The sequence below is a fragment of the Acanthopagrus latus genome, chromosome 15 (genome assembly GCF_904848185.1).
Source record: "Acanthopagrus latus isolate v.2019 chromosome 15, fAcaLat1.1, whole genome shotgun sequence".
Classification (NCBI taxonomy): Eukaryota; Metazoa; Chordata; class Actinopteri; order Spariformes; family Sparidae; genus Acanthopagrus; species Acanthopagrus latus.
This window is the reverse complement of record NC_051053.1, coordinates 12,754,030-12,778,618: the sequence shown is the minus strand read 5'-3', so window position 1 is coordinate 12,778,618 and position 24,589 is coordinate 12,754,030. Positions and strand designations below refer to the sequence as shown.

The following is a 24,589-nucleotide window of genomic DNA, read 5'->3' as shown; positions in this document are numbered from 1 at the left end:
TATATGTGGGGTTTTAAGGGCTTTATGTTCATTTTGACAACATTTGAGCAGCCATCTAAAGCAGTGAGAGCACAGAGCAAGCATGTTTACATGGGAGACATGCATGGCTCAACGTGATACGGCCACAGGTGGAGTAAACAGGTTGACTGAGGAGCAGGTGTGTAAAGAGTGGAAAAGCTGCACTTTGGCTGGATTAAAGAGAAAACAGGTTTAACAGAAGAAGCAGAGCAGCGTCGTCTCTCACTGACGTGACAGGATGGATCCCAGAAAGACAGAAGAAAGCTGCACCTTCAACTGTTCATGAGAAAACAGGCACATTGTGATAGAATGGGTTCACGGACAGAGTCAGCGTGAGCGATGGTGTCCCGGAATTCTCTGGAAGTGAGCCACCGTAAACATGCATAGTTTGGCAAGGACTGCCCCAGGACGTGTGTGAGTGTGTTTGTATGTGTATGTATGTATAAATGGGACTCACAATCTCTGGATGCGAGTAACGATGGTGTTGAAGGCGGCCTGAACATCGGCAGCAGAGCAGGTAGACACAATGGGCTGGGCCTGTTCATGGAGCAACTCGGCTACATACTGCACAGAAACACACGTGAGAGGGAGACGATGAGCTAATGGATATACAAGAGGCAGGGTTGGAAAGAAAGCAGGAACATCATGCTACATGTATACACTCCAAAGAATCTTCTTTTCCTATCATGGGCTTTTTGCAGTAATGTCAGGAAATGCTTGCAGCATGGCTAGCAGCGTTTGTACTGTATATGTGGAGAGATGAAAGTCAGTGTGAAGTGTCATGTACAGAAAAACACACACCTGTCCTTGCCACTCCATGGTGTTGATGAGGATGATGTTCTCTGGTAGGCGTTCATCAGAGATCAGGATCTGGTTCAGCTGGTCGTACACAGACTTCCTGGGAACCTTTTAGACAAAGGAGAGGCTGAGAGTCTGAGACCGACACAAACTGGTGCATTTCTACAAACCCATATAAAGAACACACCCACAGCCTGACATTAAATCTGCTGCCAAATGCGTGATTGTTTAAATGACCGTACTTCCATTGTTTGATTATAGAGATACAATTTATTGATTGGCGCCCAAAGGTTGGCCCAGTTATTCATTCTGCTATCTAGTTTGCTACATAAACCCTCTGCAAAACACAACCCTTCCTTCTGTATTCTCTGGTCAAATCAAATTCTTCTTGGATACTCACCTAAGTCAGCTTGTGCAGCCAAAATGGCAGCCAAGTATTACACTGTCCTCTTCTTAAAACAGAGTTAAGCATTGGTACAAGTGCCTTTTTTTAGATGTTAAAACGCTGCACTTCTAAAAATTAATACAGCCTCATGTTGTGTAAATCATGTTTACACACTGACTCCAAAATGTCATTGTCATTTATCTTTTCAGAACATGTTTGCCGTTGTTCACATTTGTAAAAAGCCTTTAGAGGGTTGTTTGACTATCTATAGTCACCGTACATGCAAACTTGTGTGCGTGTCCCTACTTCAGACATACAGCCAGACCCTGTTTAGGATCAACTGGTTTACGGAAACAGGTGGTCTTCTTAATTGGATACATTTATTTCAAATCACAGTTTTTATGGGCTTACTTTTAGAATTTTCTCTCAACACTGTTTGTAATTTCTCTTTCTTTCTTTCTTTTTTTTTTTTTTTTACTGCCGTTTGATTTTTTAAATCTATTTCTCTTCTATGTTTGTGTTTCTTCCTGAAAATAAAATCTGTGAGTCATTTACCTGTGCTATGAGACGTGAGTCTGGGGAGCACTCGCTCTCCATACTGCTGGTTCTGTCGCTCTGGGCCTTGGAGTTCTGTCTGTCTTTCATAGAAGTGCTGCGAGGACGCCTCTGCAGTCTGTTCTCCATTTTACTGAGGATGGAGCAGAACACGAGGAGCTCAAAGTACATGACAGGCAGAGCAGCGGTCCTAACCAGCTGGACTTGGAAGCTAACAAAACGTTTCATAAAAATGGTTGAGAAAACTCCCTGTCCAGACTACACATTCAAACAGATAAAAATCTTAAGTAACATGCATACATACACGATGACATAACCCTATTTCATGTGCATATTTCCAGATGTGGTGTACCTGGGAGACATGTGGTTTTGGGACTCTGTCTTGCAGAGCTTGCCAACAGTGCTGGTCATCCGTTCAGTGTTGACATCCCAGCTGCTCACCTCCCCCGGCCCTGGTCCGCTGTCGTCAAGCTCAGGCTCCTAAAGCAGAAGAGGGAGAGCAAAGTTGAGCCAAGAGAGCTGTAAGAGAACAATACTGAAGTTTATCATCAAACACAGGAGCTGTCATGCCCCATCACTATACACCACACTTCTCTCTCAGAATAAAGGTACACTCTGTATTCTCTGTGTTTCTGTGTGTGGCGCATCTGCAGTTGGCATTTTAAGATCAAGAGTTGAAAGAGTTGCAGTGGGGCGGGAGGTAGAGAGGTGTTAGCCTTGTGAATAATTGAGCTTAGCTGCTGAGCTTGGAGATAATGATGCAAGCCCACCACGACAGAAGAGATAAAGGGCCATGGTCTCTTGGCAGGTGAATGGGGAACAATGTTACTGCAGTTTAGATATTCTGTTTGAACTGGGTTAGTGGAGCGGTGTGCTGGGCCGGCTGCTATACTCTCAGCAGGGGAGCTTGGGGTTAGACGAGCAAGGTTAGGCCGACCCGACAGCACAGAGACAACAACAAACACAAACACCCCTCATTTTGACCCTCATCAGTCAGGATCTATCTGGCGTGGGGCTGCCTTATCTGCTCTACTGATTCATAATGGATGACTGTGCGGTTTGTTTTGCCTGCCCTTGCATACTCCCACCATCTTCGCTATTTCTTGGAAAAAAGTGAGACCCATGGGAGGAAAGGGCACTCAAGTGGAGAGGGCACGGGGCTGGAACAGAAAAATCTGAGAGAGAGATCCTCAAGGGGGATTTAGTTTAGAGAAAAAAAGTCAAGTACAGCTGCTGCTGTTCCAAAACACATACCCCGATGGTCGTGTCTGTGATGCTGTCATCTTGATACCGGGCCCCCTGAACTTTACATCTGTCCACAGTCAGGAAGTCTCCGGTCTGTGGGGTACAAAAAAACAAACACAGGCACATACACACACATTAGACCACTTGAACCACAGGTCACATATATGATGATTTTAAATTAACAAATCTAACACCTCCATCTGCTCAGGTCAAGAGTGGCCACTCTGGAGATATGACCAATTTCAGCCTCATGGCTCCAGAGACAGTGGTTTTAATATGTTTCACTTCAGTCCCCTCTGGATATGAATGCCTGTAGAATAACTGGCATTTGTGTGCTCAAGTTTGCTCTACTAAAAGTGTTTAAGTGCATCTTGTTGCACCTACTTTAATTTATTTTAATATTACATCAGAGACTTTCCTGTTTTCCTGCAAGACGCGTTTATGAACTTCGACTGGAGACATTTATTGAGCAAAATGGAGGACTATAGCCGTATGAAATGCTCAGGGCTGTTTCATTACAGACCAAAATGGATTCCCAGATATTTATAAACAGCACTCCCCCTCTCGCCCTCAGACTCAACATGTCTCTCCCTCTCTTTCTCTGCCCTTGTTGTTTCCAATGGGCCATAAATCTCTGAGTAGGAGTTCAGAAATTGCTCCAACCAATCTTCTCTCTGAGCATGGGAGCATATTTGTGTCTGTGTGTGTGTGTGTTGATGGTGGTGGAGAGGTCATTTGGTGTCATTCCCTATAAATACTGGTGGGCTGTGGGGGTGAAGAGGGTAAGGACGGCAGCCCCCTCACCCCCGTTCCAGTTCTGTAGGGGTGGGAGCTGGTGGGTTGCATTGCGCTCATGCTCAGAATATCTTGCCTGTGCTATCATGGTCTTTGGGAATCCCTGAACCACAATAAGCACAGAGGACTGCCAGACATCTCAACAGTGTCCAGGGGCAATTCCTTTATGCAACACTGTTTACAAAAAGAGCTTCTATGGTAATTGAGTGGCAGAACTTTGGGTAAACAGCGGGATTGAGAGGCATCAGATGGGTTTGTTAATAGAGAGAGTGGTGATTAACTCACAGGACATGACAGCTCTCTCTGCTGGCTTTTTTGGCTGTGTATGCTTCCAATTTCTGTCTGGGAGCTGGAGTGAGACATCCCTTCGAAAAACGGCCTGAAAACAGACACAAACATTTGAATTTGGGAAAACTTAGAAAGCAGAATAAATGCTTGTCTTCATTTTTTTCTGGCAATGATACTAAATATGCAGACATACTTAAGTTTGGGCTTGGGTGTGCTCAGGACGCTCTCGTTGTCCTCCATCTCTGGCCCACTGTCACTCTGGTTGTATACCTCCAGACTGTCATAGAGTAAGTCCAGATCCTCCTCCACCTCCTGGGTCTGGTCAACTGGGTCAGAGTCCAGGACCTGCCGCACAGGATAGACACATCATCAACACATCAGTACGCTGTAATCAGGGATTTGTTTTTATGGTCACGGATTAAGAAACTGTAGGGAGCGACTGGTGCCGTGCATTAGCTAATCACTCTCACAGCTGGGCTAATGGACCTCAAAGAACGAGCTTGAAGGGTGTAGAATGAGAAAATCTAAGCTATAAATACATCCCTGTCTTGGTCCTAAGCAGGCCAATTAAAAGGTAAGTGAGTGCGAGATGAGAGCTAAGGTGCTGAGCCTTGATCTGCCAGCTGCACAGTGGGAATGTATATCATAGGAACTGCACACAGGCAGGCTTGTGGACTAATCAGGTGATTAATGCCACTCCATAAGTGCAGAAGCTGGCAGGGAGCAGATAAACACAGTCTGTCCCCTCTCTCCTCCCTCCCGGCTATGTATTTATAGAGCTGTAGCCCTGAACACTGCCCAGCCGCAAGGAAGGGATTAGAGATGGGGGACGTGATAAAAGATCACCGGGCCACCTGGAGCTTCCAGAAGCACCCAGCACAAGTACAACTCAGAAGGCCTGGAGGCTCTTGTAGGCATCAATAGGTTAAATTACTCAGACAAGTATCTGTTTCATATTCGATAAAGTTACATAGAGAGGTAAGAAGGTGAGTAAGAGGGGGAGTAAATCCTCATCCAGTCTGAAAACATGAGTAGTTAAAAACAGATCTCTTAGATGTCTTTTATCCATCTTTGCTGACGTAATCTCGATAACTCCTATATATTTCACAGTTCAGTGGTTATTATCAACATTATAATGGCTCACCAGAGATTATGTTCTAATGGACATCCAGGGGCTGTTGCACACACATGGTCAACATCCTGCTGATGACCTGATTACAGGTTATTATGCAGAATCCACAGAAATTCAAAAGGACTTGAGAAAAGAGAAAAACACAAGCCTAAATAGGACAAGCCTACAAGCCTACATTTATCATTAGATTAAGTGGCAGAGAATAAAGTCGTTAATGGATTCTGCATACAAACCACTGCTAATGGAAATGTATGAATCATGCATCCATGAGAACAGAGGTAATGCAGCCTAGCATCATAATGACGCTTGTACCTCTGCTGCGGCAGTGATTTTTTTCTGGTCAGGAGCACATTAGAAGTGATGTAGCAATATGTTGTTTAGAAAGTCAGTCCTGAGATTAGTTCCCCTTACCCCCTTAAGGACAATTTAGTGACTGATACGTTTCGCAGATGACTTCCCGAGGCTTCATTATAGAAAGACTAAGAAACTTGAGGCAGGATCACTAAAAATCACCACACTGTATGCTTTGACATTGATCACATTCTCTTGGGTGTCAATCAAAATAAAAGGCAATAATTCTCCTCACACTCACCTCATCGGTTACCTTGAACCTCTTCAGCAATGCAACAAACTTCTGCTTGAAGTTCGGTTGCTGAAATAAAAAGACATGCAATTATGAGAAAAAGGACCCCATGAAAAAGGTTTACATTTCATCATTAAATATGCATGACAGCTGGGTTCGGGCTTATCAGTTCTCCCAGTAACTGTCCACTGGATTACTCATTCACAGCCACTCTATGTAAAGACCATTAGAATCAGTCCAGTAAACCCACAGCGTTCATTTACATGCTCATCCACATCATCCTAATGGCTTGAACAAATGGAACACCATGTGTGTGCTTTCCCCTAAAAGCTTGCACGACCGCAAACACGGGTCTTTAGTTATTCTCATGGTCAATGATTGGCGAGCATAAAAAACGTCCATGCGGTGGAAAAGGAGGAAACTAACTCTGGTCATGGACGTGGTTCGGATCATTTTCCTCCGGGGTTTCTTGGGCTTCCTGACCTCATCGTCTTCATCATATAGATCCTAAAATACAGAGAGGATGAATTAAATAGGAGAAACCTCATTTCTATCTGCATAAAAAAATAGAAAATATATTATACTAGCTTCTTATATAACATTCCAAGTATATATAATTATACAACAGCATGCTCAGTATGAAAGTAAACTTATTAATGAATTTCTTAAGTACATTTAATTTCACTGGGTATGACAGATTTGCCTGCAGCTAAGCATTTTTTCTTGTTCTGACCTGGCCATGAACAGCATCATCACTGGCTTCCTGCTCTGACGAGTAGCTGTCATCGTCCTCCTCAGAATAGTTATCCATGTCTGGGGAGCGGTCTGAGGTAGGCAAGCACAGAAAAATATCAAAATAGAGGGAACCATGTCTGGTATTATATTAGACAAAAGATGTTAAACATACATAAAAGTATCATTCTATTGCAATGAAAATGATGTTTTCAGCATATTGTATAGTTTTCACAAATATCAGACAGAGCCAAAAGACTCTAGGTGTTTGGTAGCACAACTGCTACTAACAGAAAAAACTATTACTATAAAAACTGATATATAGTACATACCATACGCATTTAGTACGCTAAATCTGCTTGCTGAAATGTGATGAAAATTCTACATATATACAACTTAAACCACAGAGCTCTTTTGTGATCCATGTCTCACATTCTGATTCTAACGACGTTTAATGGCTAAAACATTTTACTATCGTTCTTTTGTTTAATGGCAGATTTTATTGGTTTCAACAGACACATTCCTAAAGAGGCAGATTTTACGGCATGTTTGACAGCTGAGGACAGATCAGGTGATGGAAGATCTTTTTTGCTAACACCTAATTCATACTTCCTTTTGTCTGCGTAAGATCCTGTTCTACATTCTTAGATGGGATGGATGTTATTAAGGATCACTGTGGCGAGGAGAAGGATAAACATCTTTCCTTCCCTCTGAGTGACACTAGTTTAATACTCAGTGCATGAGCTCATCTGTTATGTTTGAGTGGCCTCCTTAATAACATCCAGAACAGCAAGAGATCAGCATAGCAGGATGAAGGCGTAGAGTCCAAGCGGGGCCCAATACCTCCCCCCATCCAGAATTAGAACAGTGTAAAGTAATAGGCCCTAAATCTGTTCAACTCTCAAATCAACATTACAACCATAGCTGAAGAGAATAACATATCCTTGGCCACAGGTTGGCTGGGGATTAATAGAGTTTATTCTGTCCTCGGGCTGGGAAATAGGAGCCATGTGGATGGAAGGTAGAGAGGCCTGAGCAGAGAGGGCTGGCTGCAGGGTGAAAGCTGAAATTATAGACAGGATTTGACTAGGCAGCACATAGGTACAGGACTGTCTAACAGACCCACGGACGGGAACGGGTGATGGCTGTGCCCACCTGAGGTTTTGGTTTTGCGGCCAGCTTGGCCGCTACCGTCCTCGTGGTCGATGGGCTGGCTTGACAGAGAGTACACGCTGATCTCCGCCACACGCACTGGCGCCTCCTTCACGTTGCTATGGAGACCCAGAATCTGTCCTCCGTCTGTTGGGTGTTGCATCACCTGGACATATGAAGATTAACTGGTTTTAAAAATCCACTCAAACAAAAACTGTATCCATGATACTTGTATATAAAATAAAATCATCTTTGGTATATGGATTTCATCTGCCTCAACATCAAGCCCTCTTTTACTCAGATGTCTTCTTCAGTCCCTGTGTCTATCAATCATCCTGTAGAGCCTTGTCGAAGCAGCATGGAACAAATAATATTTCTCCAACAGATAGGCAGGATGAAAGAATTTTATCTCTCTCTTCAGTGAGCCAGTACTGATCCAACAGGGACTAAATTGGCTTCTGTTTCACTGCTTTATGCTCACAGAGATTTACAGACTGATTACAAGCTGACAGCTATGCTATCTTTAAATAAATCTTCATTAGCACAGTGCTGCTCTCCTGTTCTGAAGATCTAAATGAGCTGAGCCAGTTTGCTCATATCGCCCAATCAGATGGTGTAACACAGTTTGCACAAACTGTTTTTGAATCAGATGAGAAGGGATGAGTTCTCATTCTAAGCTCTATCCAGGGGGTAGTTTCAATATTTCACTTGATGAATCGCTGTACAGGGAGAAGGCTCATTTTGCACAAACACCGGCAGGGGTGCACTTGTATGTTGCATGCAAAGTCCAATAAGTGACTTCCTCCCACGTTTGCCCTGGTAGATTCCGAATAGGGGCACGGGAGAGTTTTACTACATAGCAGATGACAACATAATTACCCAATACGATCCAATAATGGCCAGTCTAACTTTAGTCATAGAGGTCTGTGGGTTGTTTCACGGCAGCAAGCAACCAAAACAACCCAGCAGTTGAGTGGTATTTTAAAATGCAATAATGCATTACTCTTCTTTTCAGATGTCAGTCAATCCCTGTCCTGGGGCTATTGCTGGAAAGTAACATTGGCTGAGTGTTAATGGGGCATCAGCTGCTGTAATTCGAATTGGGGAAATGTTACCTGTGTTTCTCCATTTCAAAAGAGCGAGGCTCAAGATCTTTGCCTTAATCTCTGTCTAATTATCTCCCGAACAAGCAATTTACTTTATCTGTATCTGCTTTAAAAACACAATATTAAACCCTTTTTAGTATAATCAATTGTAATAACCCAGCTATATAAAAGGGCCCACTCTCCCCCGTTAAAACAGTGGAGCACATTGGTTCTACAGTCTCACAATTTAATGAGGCACACTTAAAAAACATTTTTAAAAAAAAATCAGTTTGTGATCTTGCATCTTTTATTTTAAAATACATTTTAAAACTAAGAACCCATCTTTGTCAGATAATGCTTCAATGCTCTTTTGCTGTGAAGCTCCAGAAATGTTTTAGGAGTATGAAACTTCACCTGGGGGGGGGGGGCACATCTAATGACTGAATTTTTATTTTTGAGTAAACCTTTTCTTTAACAGCAGTAAGTATTGGTGTGTGACATCAACACTTGAGCGTGGTATCAGTAAGCAAGGCAAATAGAGCTACGTCTGCTACAAAGGAGCGACCAAACATACATTCAGTGTGACATAACTGCAAAGTCCCTATAGCATGAATATTTTTTATCTATTTTTTTTTTACATCAAACAAACATCCAGAAGGGGCTTTATATCAGCTCCTATGTCATTATTTCCGCATCGCATGGCTGAATATGTTGTTTTCCGAAAAGTGCATATGAAGCCAGCTCCAGATGGCCCATAATCTCACACAGCAGTATGTGCGATGAGCATGACTCATCTGAAATGATGTGTAACACAGGAGTGCCTTCACTCTGGCAACCAAGACATGGTATGCAGACACTAATAGCCATGTCAATCACTGTCAGAGAAGAGCAGAATGCAATCACAAGCTGAGAGAAAAGTGAGAAATGTCTCTGAAGAGGAAGACAGACAATGAAGCACAAAAAGAAAATAATAATTGAAGCTAATGCCCCAGGTGAGGCCCTGTACAGTACCTCAGCCATATTGATAACTCCCACAGCCAAAGTTTTGTAGCCCAGGATGGTTCGATTCTTGTAGCGTTTCCTCCTTTGCAGCATAATCTGCAGTCTGTTAGCATCCCTCTTCAGAAAATGGGGGTACTGAAAATTAAAAAATGTCAAATTAACAGTGTAAACTGTATTATATACATATACATTTATCATCTTTTAAGATGAAAGCCCAAATACAGACTTATCTCAACTGTTTCTCCATGAGAAACCCCAACCATAATCCTAACCCCAACCTGTCATGTGCAATAACAGAAAAGATGAAGTGTCTGTATCAGACCTGTTTCTTGCAAATAGCATATTTTTTTCAACCATATGACTGATATCATAAAACAGGATCATATGTATTCACCATCTCCCTCCTTCATCACATCAAAAGTTGTGTGTGAACAGATGATGGAGGCATTACCACAGACACCTGGTTCAAGTGAAACCAGTCTCGCTGTACACAGATGCCAGCAGTAAACTAATATGGTGGGTGTTAGATGTATTCGTACTGCCAACCAATGACAGAACAACTAAAAAAAACTTTCTGTTGTCAGTCTGCTGGACTGTAGCTGACCTGCTGCTGAACCTTGATCAAGACTCATTTCTCTGCAACTTTGTGTCTCATCCTCACTCACACATCCTCATTTGCTCTTTGATCCTCCTCTGGTATGACATTGTCTCTGACTTCCAGAAAGTTGAATCTTCATGTTGACTTTTCTTGACCTCTTGGCAAATAATATTCACACAATTACAGCTTGTAAGATCAAGTTTCCCTAGTTGGTTGTACATCCCTGAAGCAATATCCAGGTCCAATATAGCCACTATTTTTTCTCAACTTTACTCAGTGTGAATGTTCAAATGTGCAACCTTTCCCTTTACATACTTTGTTTTCCCAACTTGTTAACTTGTCCTAGCTTTGGTCACTTCTATAGTTGTCTACCAATTCCAGTCCTGATATTCAGCATGCACAAAGTGTAGATTCTGATTTGAAACAACACTTTTTCATAAACAGCTTTACATCAGTGACTCCGGGAATTATTCAGTCCTATACAGAGAAAGTTTGCACTATCAGTGATAGAAGTATCATCAATTTCCATTCCACTACATTTTAAAGACCCCTCTGACCAGAAAAATACCATAAAAAGTTGCGGTACCGCCCAATATTTATATATTATAATGATTTATATATACACATATATAAATACACAGAGTTATTCTGAATGTAACACTTTTGCTAAGGGTTCAAGTTCTGATAAAGGCTTCAACACAATTCTGCCTGTCAAAAAACGTCCCTATCAGTGTGAGAATTCACAGTCTAATGTCAAGAGTGCTTGCCTGTAGTGAGAATGTGAGCTCCAGATCCGTCTCCATCAGCCCACAGGGTGGGAGGACATACTCATTGGATCTCAGAAGACGCTTCGAACCCTGGAAGACACAACAAAGCATAGTGAGATTAATAAATGCTACATATAAACAATCATACAGCCAGGACTTCCCGGTTTGTTTTGGCAGCTACCTTGAAATTGGTACAAACCTATTCTGGAAAGAAACGGCCACACTCAGTGAAACTAAACACACTCAAAAGAAAATCTCCCCAAATCCTTTATCTCATTTCGTTTCTTAAGACGTGATCTATCCAGACAAAAGTGACTAAGTGTGCAAGTCTTATTCTAGTACCAGCCTGCCTCACATTCACACATTTATGCAGGATCACACCTTGAGGCAGCCTAGTACAAACAGTCCTCCACTCCTTCACTGCGTTCTAGAGGACAGTACTACTAGAACATTTGAAATAGAGGTCAGACACCCTGCTCAGGGACACATCAGGAGCTGCTGTTGAGAATTCTCCCCACAATGATGTAGCTGACATAAGAATTCAAAACGGCAAAGCTTCGGCCTCTAAGCTACCTGTCAGAATTCTTAATCATGCTCTGTGTGGGATGTTTGGTTCAGGTGGAACTATGACTGTAACCTGAAAAATCCTATCTGCTATCTTGTTGTCATGGAGCTCTGTTATAAATTAACCACTGTTTCAAGTCGCTAATCAAACCCAAATTTAGCTTTATTATCTAATGCTATTCCATTTAAGACAGTCTCATCATCTGAGCTGATTCTAGGACCTGGCAGAAAGTTGCCATGGCCAAACAGCACAGGGATTTAAATGCCACGGGATGTGGAAGTGTAAGGACGTGACACAGCATGTCCTCAGAAGACCTCAGCATGTTTACGAGCCTTGGATTAAAGTCCATAATGCTCCTCATCACGTTACAGTTTCATTCTTCAACCAAGCTTCCTTTTCCACCTCTTAGAATCTCAAAACAGGGAATCAAAGTGTGAACGTGAGAACAGAAACAGCTTGTCAAGTCTCAGTTTCGTCCATTTTATGTCAAGCTGTGAGTGCTGAAGACAGGCATCTGTTCTGGAATACATTTGGCAGATCATCAGCTGCTGTAAAAATTTCATAAGTCCCCAAAGCTTAGTTCAGGTACCCGCTAAACCTGCCAAAAGAATTAAGTAAGACTTGGTGAGCAGCCGAGAAGTAAGGATATCCTGTATCTGGCTGAATACCTCTTTAATAGTCTGATGCAGTGGGTGCGACATTGGATCCTAATGTCATGAGAGCTGCTAAATCATGTAACAGATACCAAATGAACGTTGGGTGTGTGCTAAGGAATCATCCAGGGATATCGGAGGGTGTTCAGCGGTGCACCTGCAGGTGTAGCATATGCACAAGTGATCTAAAATTGCTAAATTAACTGGGTTTCCAATCAAAGTCTTTTTCAGTCTAATCACACCTGCCAATTAAAAGTGGATGGGCATTAGAGAGGGCAGGTCGAGGAGAGTCCAGAGAGACACAAACAGAAAAACTAGGCTAACAAACTTCCAAAGGTCTTGTGAGCCACAGCAGGTGAGAGGATTATAAGGGTCTGTCACAGCCAATGGCATACAGTACATATCCACACTTCAAGTATTCAGCTCACTTCAGAACACTAAGCAGTGTAAAGAGCTGGGAAGAAGAAAACAAAATAGAAGATTGCATATAGCTCAATATGACAGGCAAAACAGACCCGACACCACAAAAGTCAATCTTATTTCTAAGCTCTTGGACGACTACACCAGTGTGAAGGTTTTCCCCCAACTTACACTTGTATCTTCAGCAAACAGACTCAGAATATTTGACTGAACTGAAAGTGTTTCTTGAAGCTCATTAGCACTGCTGTTTGAGAGAGCGAAGGGGGCCCTGGGTGTGATTATCAGCCCTTGACACTCCTGTTCGGAGTTTACATGTTCTGGGTGCTCTACTCTGTTCCTGTGGGTTTCCTCCAGGGGCTCCAGATTCCTTCAACAGTGACGGATCTTAATGAGAGACCATCTTGCAATCGGATCACACCAGCTGTGACACACGTCAACATGTTGACATGTCAACCCCTGACTATTTACAAGTTAGTACTACACGAGTACTACTTTGTCGGATCATACTTCAAACTCAGCCTTCATTTTGATCTCAGCTATACACCTGTAAAATTTCATGACTGTATCAAAGTGAATGTTGGCCAGTGTGAAGGGGCACCCATCTACTTGTAGCCCCCCTTTGGTGAAATGCACCCTTCTGCAAACTTGGTGTTGCACAGTTGTGATGCTATCATGCTGACAATATCTGTCTATAGACAGACATGCAGAACACATACCTGCCAAAGTTCTCAAAACTACTCCCATGGTAGTTCCTCCTCCAATAGCTGTCACTTGGACCACATTGTACCATAATATCAAACATACAGACTCACAAGGCAAAAACATCACCAACCGACGTGATCACAGCCGGTAATCATGTTCTAGGTATTAAGTCATTTGTCTATTTGTATATCATCCTTGTGATGCATGCTGGGACAGACACAAATAACAGCTGCAAAAACTAATTGATGTCAACTTATACATTAGTAGCCAACTATTACAATAATCTATCAATTAGTTTGGGTATTTTTTTTCGTAAATGTGAATGTAAAAGGAATATCTGGGATGTGGACAAAACATGACATCTGAGGACATTATCCTAGGCATTTGGAAATACTGATGACATTTTACACCATTTTCTGACGTTTAATCAACTATGAAAAGAACCAATAGTTGCAGCCCTACCACCAACCTTTCCATGATCATGAATAGATTTAAGCGGGTACAAAAAAAGGATAGGTGAACAATAATTTCAGTATGAATAAAAACAGCATATTCATATGACCCAATACCACATAAATCATTTTCTATCATGAAATGCAGTGCTACTAGTCTTTAACCGCTTTAATACAAGAATTCCTTCATCAAAATAACATGTGGTAAAAAAAAAGGTTCCACCCAAGTATCTATCAAGTATCATGGTGTTAAGTAAAAATTTAAGTAGTGTTGCATCAGATGTCTAAAAATCCAACCTCCACTTCCTCTTTTCCTAAGTCAGTTACTGACAGAGCAGCAGAAATTAAAGGGTGTTTAAGCTCATGGACACAGATGTAGCTGGGATAAACAATGCTAGCATTACACAATAAATCTGTGCAATAACCATTTAAGTGTTTACATAAGATCTGTAGTCATACTGGCGATTTTATCACCCCATTGAGCATTACATCACAAATTTTCAACAGGTGGTGTTTGTTTGTTGAAAACTTTCAAAGTCTCAGTCTACAAACTTGTTAAAATGCAAGCACATATACTTAGAGAAGACACAACACTGTGTTCCAGCTTACCTTTCAAAGAAACAGAACATTTTAAAAGAACCTTAGGTATCAATCGTTTAAAATGCATGACAGGACACTTGTTGAAGAAGGAAAGGGAACATGATCGGAATAAAAAAATATTTAACTTTGCTGACACATGCAAACCATTCAGTTGCAATAAGCATTTTTCTGTCCAGCCTCATGGCTCAATATGTTTCAGAGAGGGACATGCTGACAGTATCTTGACAGTAGCCACGGCTTTTGTTTTGTGCATAAAGAAAAAAAAAAACGAGTAAATCTCTGTCAGAGTCTGACCTTGTCACTAACTCTAGCTCCACAAAGAGGCCTTGTATGCACTCTTTTCTCATGCTCAGTGGTGGGCACAATGAATCAAGGCACAAAAGCTGAGCACTCTCAAACTGCCTGACATGCATTAACAATACAGCGCCTTGGCAGGAAAGCTTGAACTGAATGTCCTTTGCCCCCCTTCTGCTGCCCTCTCTCCCCTGTTACAAGCTTCTCCACTGTCTTTCTGGGGCCATATGAAGGGGATGTTACAGCCACTCTGCTCCACCAATCTCCATACGCCTGTGGGAAAACAAGTTCCACTTCACACTTCTCTTTGAGATTACTTTTTTTAAACATGTTAAATTCTCTAAATTGGCTCCCCCCTTTGCAGCCACGACAGGAAGGATTTAGGGTCAGGACAGAGCTCAGTGTGCAATTGTATTAAAGAGGTTTTAGCTTCTGCTTTCACCCAACACACAACTCATACAGACACACACATACACATAATTGGATCATATCTGAGTGTACAGCAAATGGAAGTGCTTTGGACAGCAGCTTGCACTGAAATGTGGACTGCACGCCTTTCCTATCATAATCCAGCTGACATCGATGTCTGGCTACAACCTCAGGCTACTGTACACAGAAGAGACAGGAAACAAAATTAAGAATCATGTCATGCACTTGCTGTAGCGTACAATGTTGCAAAGTCATGTGCAGAAAATGCAGCAGAGGTTTCTTTGAGGCAGCCTGAGCTACTCAAACTGACCCAGCGGTCTGCAGGGTGAGAGACAGACGACCATCTCCCGGGAAACACAGGGCCTCCCGGAGACTAAACTGCTATCTCATCATGCTGCGGCTTTGGGAAACCATCCAAATGGTTAGCCATTACAAGGGTTGTGTGTGTGTGCAGGCCACACTCATCTCGATGAGACCCAGAGAGAGAAGAGAGACGGCCACTGTATGCCGAACAGAGAACCGATGACATGCGGTAATGAGGCTTTGTCATTCACTGTCTGAAAACAAAACCCTCTTATTCATCTGTCATCTTCTCCAACTGTCTCTTTATCCCCTCAGCGTCTCTGTTCTCCCTAACCAAACCTGCTGGAAATTGCATTTAATGCTCCAGTTCCGGAGCTGCGGTGAACAGAGCTTTGCTCGGCAGTCCTAAGGGCAGCTCAGCAGAAACAGAGAGATTTCACGCTCTGGAGACAACGTAGCTCACGGATAAAGCCACACTTGGTTGGTTACTCTCTCCTTCTGGATGACAGTAAGGGGGGGTGAGACGATTTGTTTCTCTTTAAATAGAATGCCCAGTATTGCATAAAATTTAAAATTACATTTCATAATGAGGGTGACAATATTAACAGTGGGACAGAAAATGGTCAATTACTGAGGCATGAAAGCAGAGAGCAGGAACTACAGACACAATGAAGCTTTTCACAAAAAAAATGGGTTTAAAGTGAAAAGGCTCTTAATCAAAGTATATGACAGCTATATAAATTGGAATATTAATTTCATGCCTTTGTATCTTGATCATTAATCATTGACAAAGACCTTAAATGAAAAAAACAAAAAAACATTTAGATGTTTTTATTTTTTTGCACAGGGAAAGTATCAGCAGTATCTACATAAAAAGTATTTCCTCTCCAGCACTTTTGTCAATTCAGGGTAATGAGCTAGTTTGACAAAGTCTTATTTAATTAAACACATTTGAATATGTGCTTTCACAAAAATTACATTAGAAGAAGGAGTTAAATAGATGGCAGTGACTGCTACTCTGCTAAACTGGGCTAGCTGACCTTTTTAGCCATACTAGTTCATCTTGTGTTATTTTTTTTACTAATTCCTCATTTATGTGGTATGACAAAATGTATTCCTTTGATACTGATACCAAAATGTTTCTAGAATTCAATTCCAGGAAACAATGCAGAACTGAGCAAAATTAGCCATAGCTAAGCCTTGACACTGCAGTTTTTTTTTTGTTTTTTTTTTAGATATGTAGGCAGTATGGCGAAAAAATCATTTTTCTTGCATATCAGTTGTTGGAAATTCTCATATCCACTGTTGGTATAAACATTTCCTCTTGTTTGCATAAATGAAACAAACATTCTGGGCACAGAGTGTCTGACACTAAGAGGTATGTAAGGATTTGTGCAGCAGAAAAGGAGCTGTGGGATGCATATTATTAAAGACTCTTCAAAAAAAAATAATATCATATCTATATTTTCTCTCTATATATTTTTTTTCTATTTTATTATATAAACACACATGTCAAACTTTTTAACACCATTTTGAACTATATTTAAGACCTTCACAATGTACATATAAGTAAGCAAAAATGCTTTTAAAAATATCCACACTTATTGCCATTCACAGAGCAACTCAATCAATGGAGAAGTGAGTGAGTGTGTCAGGGTTATCATAGTTTTTATATTTTCATTAGTTTTTATCTTAATTTAGTTTTTCAGTTTGTTTTTATTTCAGTTTAGTTTTAATTAGTTTAACAAGTGATTAAGAAGTTTTAGTTCAGTTTTTATCCAGGAACTTAATTTCATTTAGTTAACTAAACTTTAATGTCGCTTGACTGTGAGACGGCAGAGGTGGCACAGAGTTCTGGTCAAGCGGAAGTGGATGACCTTGGACCTGCAACTGGTGATAAAGGTGTACAAAAGTGTGTGATAGCGTGACTTCGCTGGAGACTTTTAGAAGCCAACTGGTGTTTTTCTCTCTTTGTGACACCAGCGCTTTCACACCGAGTGTGTCCAATTTGATGGTCCTTTTGCAGAGCATACACTATGCTTCATTATTAGGCATGCTTTTAACCAACTGAATTCCTTTTGTCCAAGCCAACAGTTTGCAGTATGAATTTGACAGGTGGACAATCCTTAAGAGAAAAAGTTTGCTCTTTCTTTTCTATTTCACATACATAAATAAACTCTACACAAATTCGAGGAAAGTGAATGGGGCGGACACAACCTCTCCATCAAACGACAATATATTGAGATGGAGATACCCCATCCCATCTATCCAAATAGCTCACTCTGTGTGCAAGGAATACTTTGAATTCCACGTATAGGATGGGGTGAACGCTCAACATGTTTATTTACATGTTTGCATCAAAGAGGATGTGCTTTTGTATTTTGCATTTAAAGCACACAATGCGACCACCATACGGAAATGTGCAAGATACATTTGAATACCAACCGTGGCATCAAGCAACTCATGTCAGGGCAGCACAGCCGCACTCGCAGAAACGCATTAGCAATCAATGTAAGATGTACAATCCGACTTATGGTGCTAATGCTCCTGCTTAGAGTGGTAATTCTATGCTGCCATTTAAAGCACCTGAGTGGATGTGACTCACCAGAGCTTCCTGTGCAGCTCAGGAGGTTTTTATCAATCAGCAGGATTAGTACCATGTCTTATCACTGTCTAGGCTTTGTGATTGTGTTCAATGGAGTGCTGCCCCACACAAAGAATAGAGAAACAGTGTAAAACCGACTCCAGCCCGTGACACCCAAACATCAAATGTTTTGCAATCAAGCCCATCACTCCCATCGCACATGAGAGATTAACACACCCACCTGTATTTTGACAGCTATGGACAGGGAGTTCAGCTCTTTATCCAGTTCTTTGAGGACGACCAGCTTTTTCAGCGTGAGGCTGCAGAGCCTGTAGAGAGGAGATGTGGAGAGAAAAGGAAACGGATTAGTGGCATGACTAACACAGTGTGAGCACACCTTCATGACATGTTGTAGTGTCTGGGGATAACAAGCATGGCAGACAAAGCAGCATTCACTGCTGACACATTTTATTTCCACTGTGTCTTTGTTATTTCTTTGGTATATAGGTATGATGCTAATTAGAGGTAACATCCAAGCATCATCAATTACTGCCGAGACGGTGAGTGAACAGTCAAGACTGAATCAAACCCTATTGTACTCAGCTTGGTGTCCCTCATCATCAAGGAAAGATCTCTGACTTGTTGACAGTGGATGCTGCAAGTGCTACTAAATCAGTAGTCCTGTTGTCAGCTTTATGGGTGAATTCTTCATGGAAGGTGACACGGCACAGATGCTTTGACAAGCCACAGTGCAGTAAAATGCCTTCAGTCAGCCCTGTTTCAGCACAATGCTACAAATCTGAAATGTTGAGCACAGAGGCCTACGTGACTCACTACCATCTGTTCATTGTTAAATAAAACAAGTAAGAAACATATACACACATCAAAAAGGAGCTGAATAAATTTTTGATTGGCATACTAGGATTTTTACTAGGGAGTTTGTGAGGTTCAAAGAAGATAACATGTACAGTTTCATATACTGTATTTAATTGGAAGAAAAAACAACAACATCCATCAGAGGGTCCCTGTATGGACACCTTTTAGTTGAGGCCTTGTAGAACACAGAGGCAGATAGAAAAAAAAGAAAACTGAGCAATATGAGAAGGCCAGACCCAAGCTCAATTCAACACTCAAACTCAGAGTCAACAACTCTCAGGCCAACTTTGCTAAGACTTCCTCCTGACCCACTTTTCCCACCAGTCCTGCTGCATTAAATTGTGATCAGTGTGAGCCAGAGTCAACGGTGAGGAAGAAAGACAAAGCAAACAAATAGCTATCCTGTCACCCACTTTCCTTGAGAGACACTCGACAACACTCGCTGACATCACTCAGGCACTCCCTGCAGCAAGCATGATTCACAAAGACACATCACGTTCAAGCACAAGGGGAATTTTAGTGTTAGGGATGACAAAGTTGTGCTGGCTCGTGTAGAATTGAGTATTGTGGGGTCGACATGTAGTATGGCACGTTGCTGTTTCTTTATTGTTGAGTGTATTTAAGTATTCTGAACCGAGTAACTTTCTGACCACACCTTTCAGAAATTCAGTACGCTGGTCTCAGAGACAATCCTTTAAGATTAAAATCTTTAAGCTTTGCATGCTGAGAATTCTGACCTTGTTTTAATTAAATGGAGAAAAATATGGAAATTTTGAAGAAATAAGCATCCACAATCACACAAGTCAACCAGGGAACTTATCACTCATCATTCAGTCAAGTCCAACCAAATACAACCTATCACCAAACATTCTAATGTGAGCGCTGTCAATGATTTTTATATCTTGGTAGATTTCCGTGTCCTCTTTCTTCCTTAAATATAATACACATTTAAGTTGTTATTTCTTTGGTCTTAAATTCAAAATTCAACAACAAACAGAATATATCTTCAATGATGACAATACAAAATATTCAACAACAGGAATGGGCCAGGAACTTGGTGTTCTTGTGTCAGATCTGCCTATGGCCCAAACAAGTAAACGCATCATCCTGCAACATTTTACTGGCGTCACCTAGGCATACATTAGCGTTCCACTTGGCTGCACAACTTATTTCATGCGTGTTAGAATAACAAATGCAAATCTATCTCTATTACAGGGTAAATTAAATGTTGAACCTTGTAGGTAGCCCATGGATCCAGCTAGCCTTATGGTGAGGATGAGTCACCAGAAAGCCACAGCTTTGTGTCATGAGGGAGGGAGGGCGACAGAAAGCAGGGCTGATGGTTTAACAACATCTCTATCCCGTCACAGCTCTCTCTCTCTCTCTCTCTCTCTCTCGGTAGACTGGGATTCACATGTAATTAAAAAGGCTGCAGGCGCTGAAGGGGTCACCTAGGGAACCAGGGATTTTTTATTATTAGACAGAGGTGTTATCTCCACTCCTGCCTGCCACTGTGTTGTGTTGCAAGTGAAACTCGTGGCCATCTGTTCTGGCCTGCATCCAGTCTGTCCCTGTGCTTCTGTCCAGTGCCAGTACACTTTGCCACACAATCAGTGACTACAGCAACAGACCAGGTGGCCCACTACAACACCTATCATTGTGCTTAAACAGCTGGCAGAGGCATTCAATGGGCCAAAGATAATTTAAATAGTTTTAGAAAGGACTCTCAGTAAGGAATAGCCTGTGTGTTACAGATTACAGGAATGTGTTAAATGGAGTATGGTCTCCCCTCCACCCAACAGTCACTGGCACACACTCAAGATCAAAATATTGGCTTGCAGAAGCCCCTCAAAAGATGCATTAATCCCCCATTTTTGGCATGTCGTTTCCCACATTCCCAGAGAGAGCCTGGGGTGGAATCAGAGCTCGCCTCTCCATGCCAAACACGACCAAAACACAACAGTGTTATCAATCCATAGAGAAGGCAGGGTGGGTGGAGAATCTATACAGCAGTCTCCAGTTCAATATTTCTGTTAACTGAGGGTGCAAAGCAATGATAAGTGATACATTTCTGTCTGTTTCCAAGTTGATAAGAGCCCATGGGGGAAATCCCTCTTTCAGTATGACTGCTTCTGCTGTAAAATAAACACACTGAATGCCAAGCTCTTCTGATTGGGTCATCATTACTGTAGACAGAGCTCATTGATCCTCACAATAATCTCACACCACACTCCTGGTTATTGAGTATTTTGTGGGTTTTGATCTTAGTCAGGTCAACAGCGAGGGGAGAGAAACCACAACAAAATGAATTTAAACTGTTTCAATAGAAACTGAACTTGTTTTCACCTTCTTGAGGGTGGGATTTATTACAGCGCTGTTGCATCAGACTGCATTCATTTTATCTACAGTCGAAATACCCAATAAAGGCGTGCAGGATAAACATCATCTGCCTGTAACCTGATTAAACACTGTCTGAGTTTAATTGACTGTGACTGTTAAGCCTTTCTGATATTATTTTATTCATAAACACAGCACACGTGCAAATAAATGTACTGACTGGGACAGGGCTGCCAGAATAATGGCCTGAAGATTCAATTTGGCCCACCACATGTTTCAAGCAAAAAACATTCAAAAATATATTTGAAACAATATTTATGTGAATAAGTATTATCATTTAATAATGATTTATTATTTTTCATAATCTAAGTATGGCAGGCAAAGTGGCAATGCAATGCAATAAGTCTTGACTTTAAAGATTATATCATAATAGTTTCTTGATGAACGGCTTGAGGGGAGTCTGGCCTATCCTGGATTTCTAGGGTTGATGCCAATACCAATATTAAGGAGGGGAAAAATACAAATATTGATAAATCGGCTGATATTCCTTTTAAATATACTTCTTTTTAGCAGTGACCCCTCAAATGTGGTTATCAAGCACTTGTGACATGTATACTGTCAAAACCACATAAGTTTTGATAAAACTGAAGGAGGGCGTGCTCCTTTTAGAAATGAGACAATTCTTCTGTATCTTATAGCCAAACAATTGCACTCTTCCATTTAAAAAGTCAATAAATTTGAAAGCTGCATTGCCACAAAGATGATGATTTTCTTAGCTAATGAAAAGCTGACATTTTGCAGATAAGTAGTTTTGACTGGAAAACAACAAATGTATGGTACTTAAGGCAGAATATTTTCCTTTTTAACAAATAAACCTTACTGTCGTAAATGACAAATGAAGTGTATTGAAACATTACATTTCAATGGGAAAGCTATAATTCTGAACTAGACTACGTTCTGTAAATAATAAAGTTTTCAAATTGGCACGTATCGGGAAAAAATATACACCGATACCAATATATCTTTGATCGGTCAGGCACTACCCACAATTAATCAATCCGTGCTCACAACTTTAGCCAGATACATTTTCAGTCGACTGAATAACCTAATTAAATATTCTAACAATCACTTCAGCTCTAGTAATGACTGCTGATTTTTAACCAAGCTGTGGTTTTTACACTGTCCTTCACTCAGCTCATGTCTAACCTTCAACATGGTGACGGGAATAACTATAATATCAGATTGAAATTGCATCCCAGGTAGGGCCCAACTGACCTTGAGGCAATGCAGAAATTGGGATCATATCCTACACCTATCATAAATGTGCAAATCTTTTTCTAGATGACATCTTCCATTAGTTCCATTAGACATGAACACATGAACACATGAAACAGCTGGTAACATGTCAAAATGAACAGTTATTGAAAGCTCTGATGAGCACTGACCAGTAGGTGCCCAAGCACTTTGCAGCTAATAGATTTAGCCTATATGGCATCACTCACGGCAGCATGAGTAGTGCTGCTCCATCTAAGCCCATTAGTGCGTTCAAGTCACTCACTGTACCGTCACTAACTGTTGACCTTTTCGGGCCTCTAAAGTGAAGCGAGGCCATTTGATTACAAGGTTATTTCCCTCTTTAGATTATACAGACTGCTTCCATTGACAAACTACTTAGGGAATCAGAAGTATGGTGACAAGCAGCCTTATCTACAGAGAAAAGAATATGGATGTTCAACTAAAGAGCTTTCAATGCTCAGACAGGAACAGGAACCGCTCCTCTACCATGGCTGCTGTATTTAACATAGCAAAAGCCATGACAACATAATCTTCATCTTTTTATAACCTACAGTCTAATGACTAAATCAAATCACCAGGAATTTTAATTCACAGGGGCCTGGCATGCAGTGGTAAAAAGGTGTACCTTATAGTGTTAAATCATAGAACAGCTTGAACCATAAACATATAATTGTTATTGGACATTAATTGAGGGAATAGGATCTCAGAGCTACTGTTGAAAGTACTGTACAATGAAAGATGGTCCTTGTGCAGCTACACTTGAATCCTTTCACCTTTATCTGTCCTGGACAAACAAAACAACTATCAGGCAGTTCACTCAAACAGCCGTGGTCAAATATTTGGTTTTAGATAAGAGGCCTGTGATTGTAGGCTATATAGTATGGTGTATTATCTTATCTGCCCTTAATCCATTTTCTCTACCACAATTACAAGAAGACTTCAGAGGGAAGAGTAACAAGTATTTAAAGCTCTTTTCACACTTCATCACTTAAGTAAAAGTTCTTTTGATCTACTGAGTAACCAGCGACAAAAAGAGAATAAAAGGAATGTATGACACAAATGTGCATCTGCCCCTCATTCAACTAAATCTGGAGACAGTCATGTATGTTCAAATATACATTCAACAAAGTTTCTCCCTCCCTTCCATCACAGAGAAGTGAGAAACTCGGCCCACCTGTATTGAAGCACGACTGAAACATCAGAGGAAACCAAATCAAATGTGGGAGGTGGATTAAAGGTGGACAGCAGGGTTGAAGTCAGAGAGCAAAGCCCAGGGACACACATGCTCTGCTCGGTGAAAAACCCTTTTTGTTAGCCTCTTCCTGACCTCAACCTCCCCTGAGTCAGGCTGGCTTTCTTTAACACACATATGGGGCCTCACACAGGTTTCTCTGAAGTCAGGTCTCAAAGAGGACTTCAACCACTCGCTGCTTTGAGTTTGGCTCTTTGGTAAAATGATATGTCTTGCCTGGAGAATGCTTATGTAACAGAAGACATAGTTTATATTACACTGACATCAAAACTGACATCCCCAGAGTGACTGACATCAAGAGTTGGTTCTTTGTTTCTGAAGTGTCACAAGAAAGTCTGAACATAAAGAGGCAATTCAAATACAGACCCTCAAAATATAAGCAGAAATCTTAACAATATACAATTGTTTCATGTCAACATTTCAGTATCAACAATACTCTTGGGAAGAACCGTTTCAAAAAGTAGCTTACTTTGTTTAAACATATGCTTCAACCATCAGATGGATTTCACTCCCTCAAAAACCGATGTCAGTAGACCAGACAATCTCACAAACACAAATCCAATTTACACCACATCCTCAAAAGCCTTTGGTCCAAGATGCATTGTCGTGAAAGAGTGAATGTGTGGCTACTATCACAATGCTATTTCTGGACCACTTTAGTGACAGCAATGTCTTAAATAACTTGCAATTC

General features: G+C 41.2%; 1 protein-coding gene across 2 annotated transcripts in view; it reads right to left on the bottom strand.

Moving 5' to 3' along the window:
- Positions 1-24,589, bottom strand: part of zmp:0000000755 (phosphofurin acidic cluster sorting protein 2) — a 47,937-nt gene that overhangs the window by 9,535 nt on the left and 13,813 nt on the right. For both annotated transcript variants that reach the window (XM_037124650.1, XM_037124651.1), the window contains exons 2-15: positions 18,379-18,466; positions 11,136-11,225; positions 9,780-9,905; positions 7,687-7,849; positions 6,533-6,624; positions 6,226-6,306; positions 5,809-5,868; positions 4,278-4,429; positions 4,082-4,175; positions 3,011-3,094; positions 2,109-2,236; positions 1,757-1,889; positions 820-924; positions 476-582 (exon numbers count right to left, since the gene is read on the bottom strand). In XM_037124650.1, the coding sequence (XP_036980545.1) occupies positions 476-582; positions 820-924; positions 1,757-1,889; positions 2,109-2,236; positions 3,011-3,094; positions 4,082-4,175; positions 4,278-4,429; positions 5,809-5,868; positions 6,226-6,306; positions 6,533-6,624; positions 7,687-7,849; positions 9,780-9,905; positions 11,136-11,225; positions 18,379-18,466 (1,503 nt within the window). The remainder of the gene's footprint in view (positions 1-475; positions 583-819; positions 925-1,756; positions 1,890-2,108; positions 2,237-3,010; positions 3,095-4,081; positions 4,176-4,277; positions 4,430-5,808; positions 5,869-6,225; positions 6,307-6,532; positions 6,625-7,686; positions 7,850-9,779; positions 9,906-11,135; positions 11,226-18,378; positions 18,467-24,589) is intronic.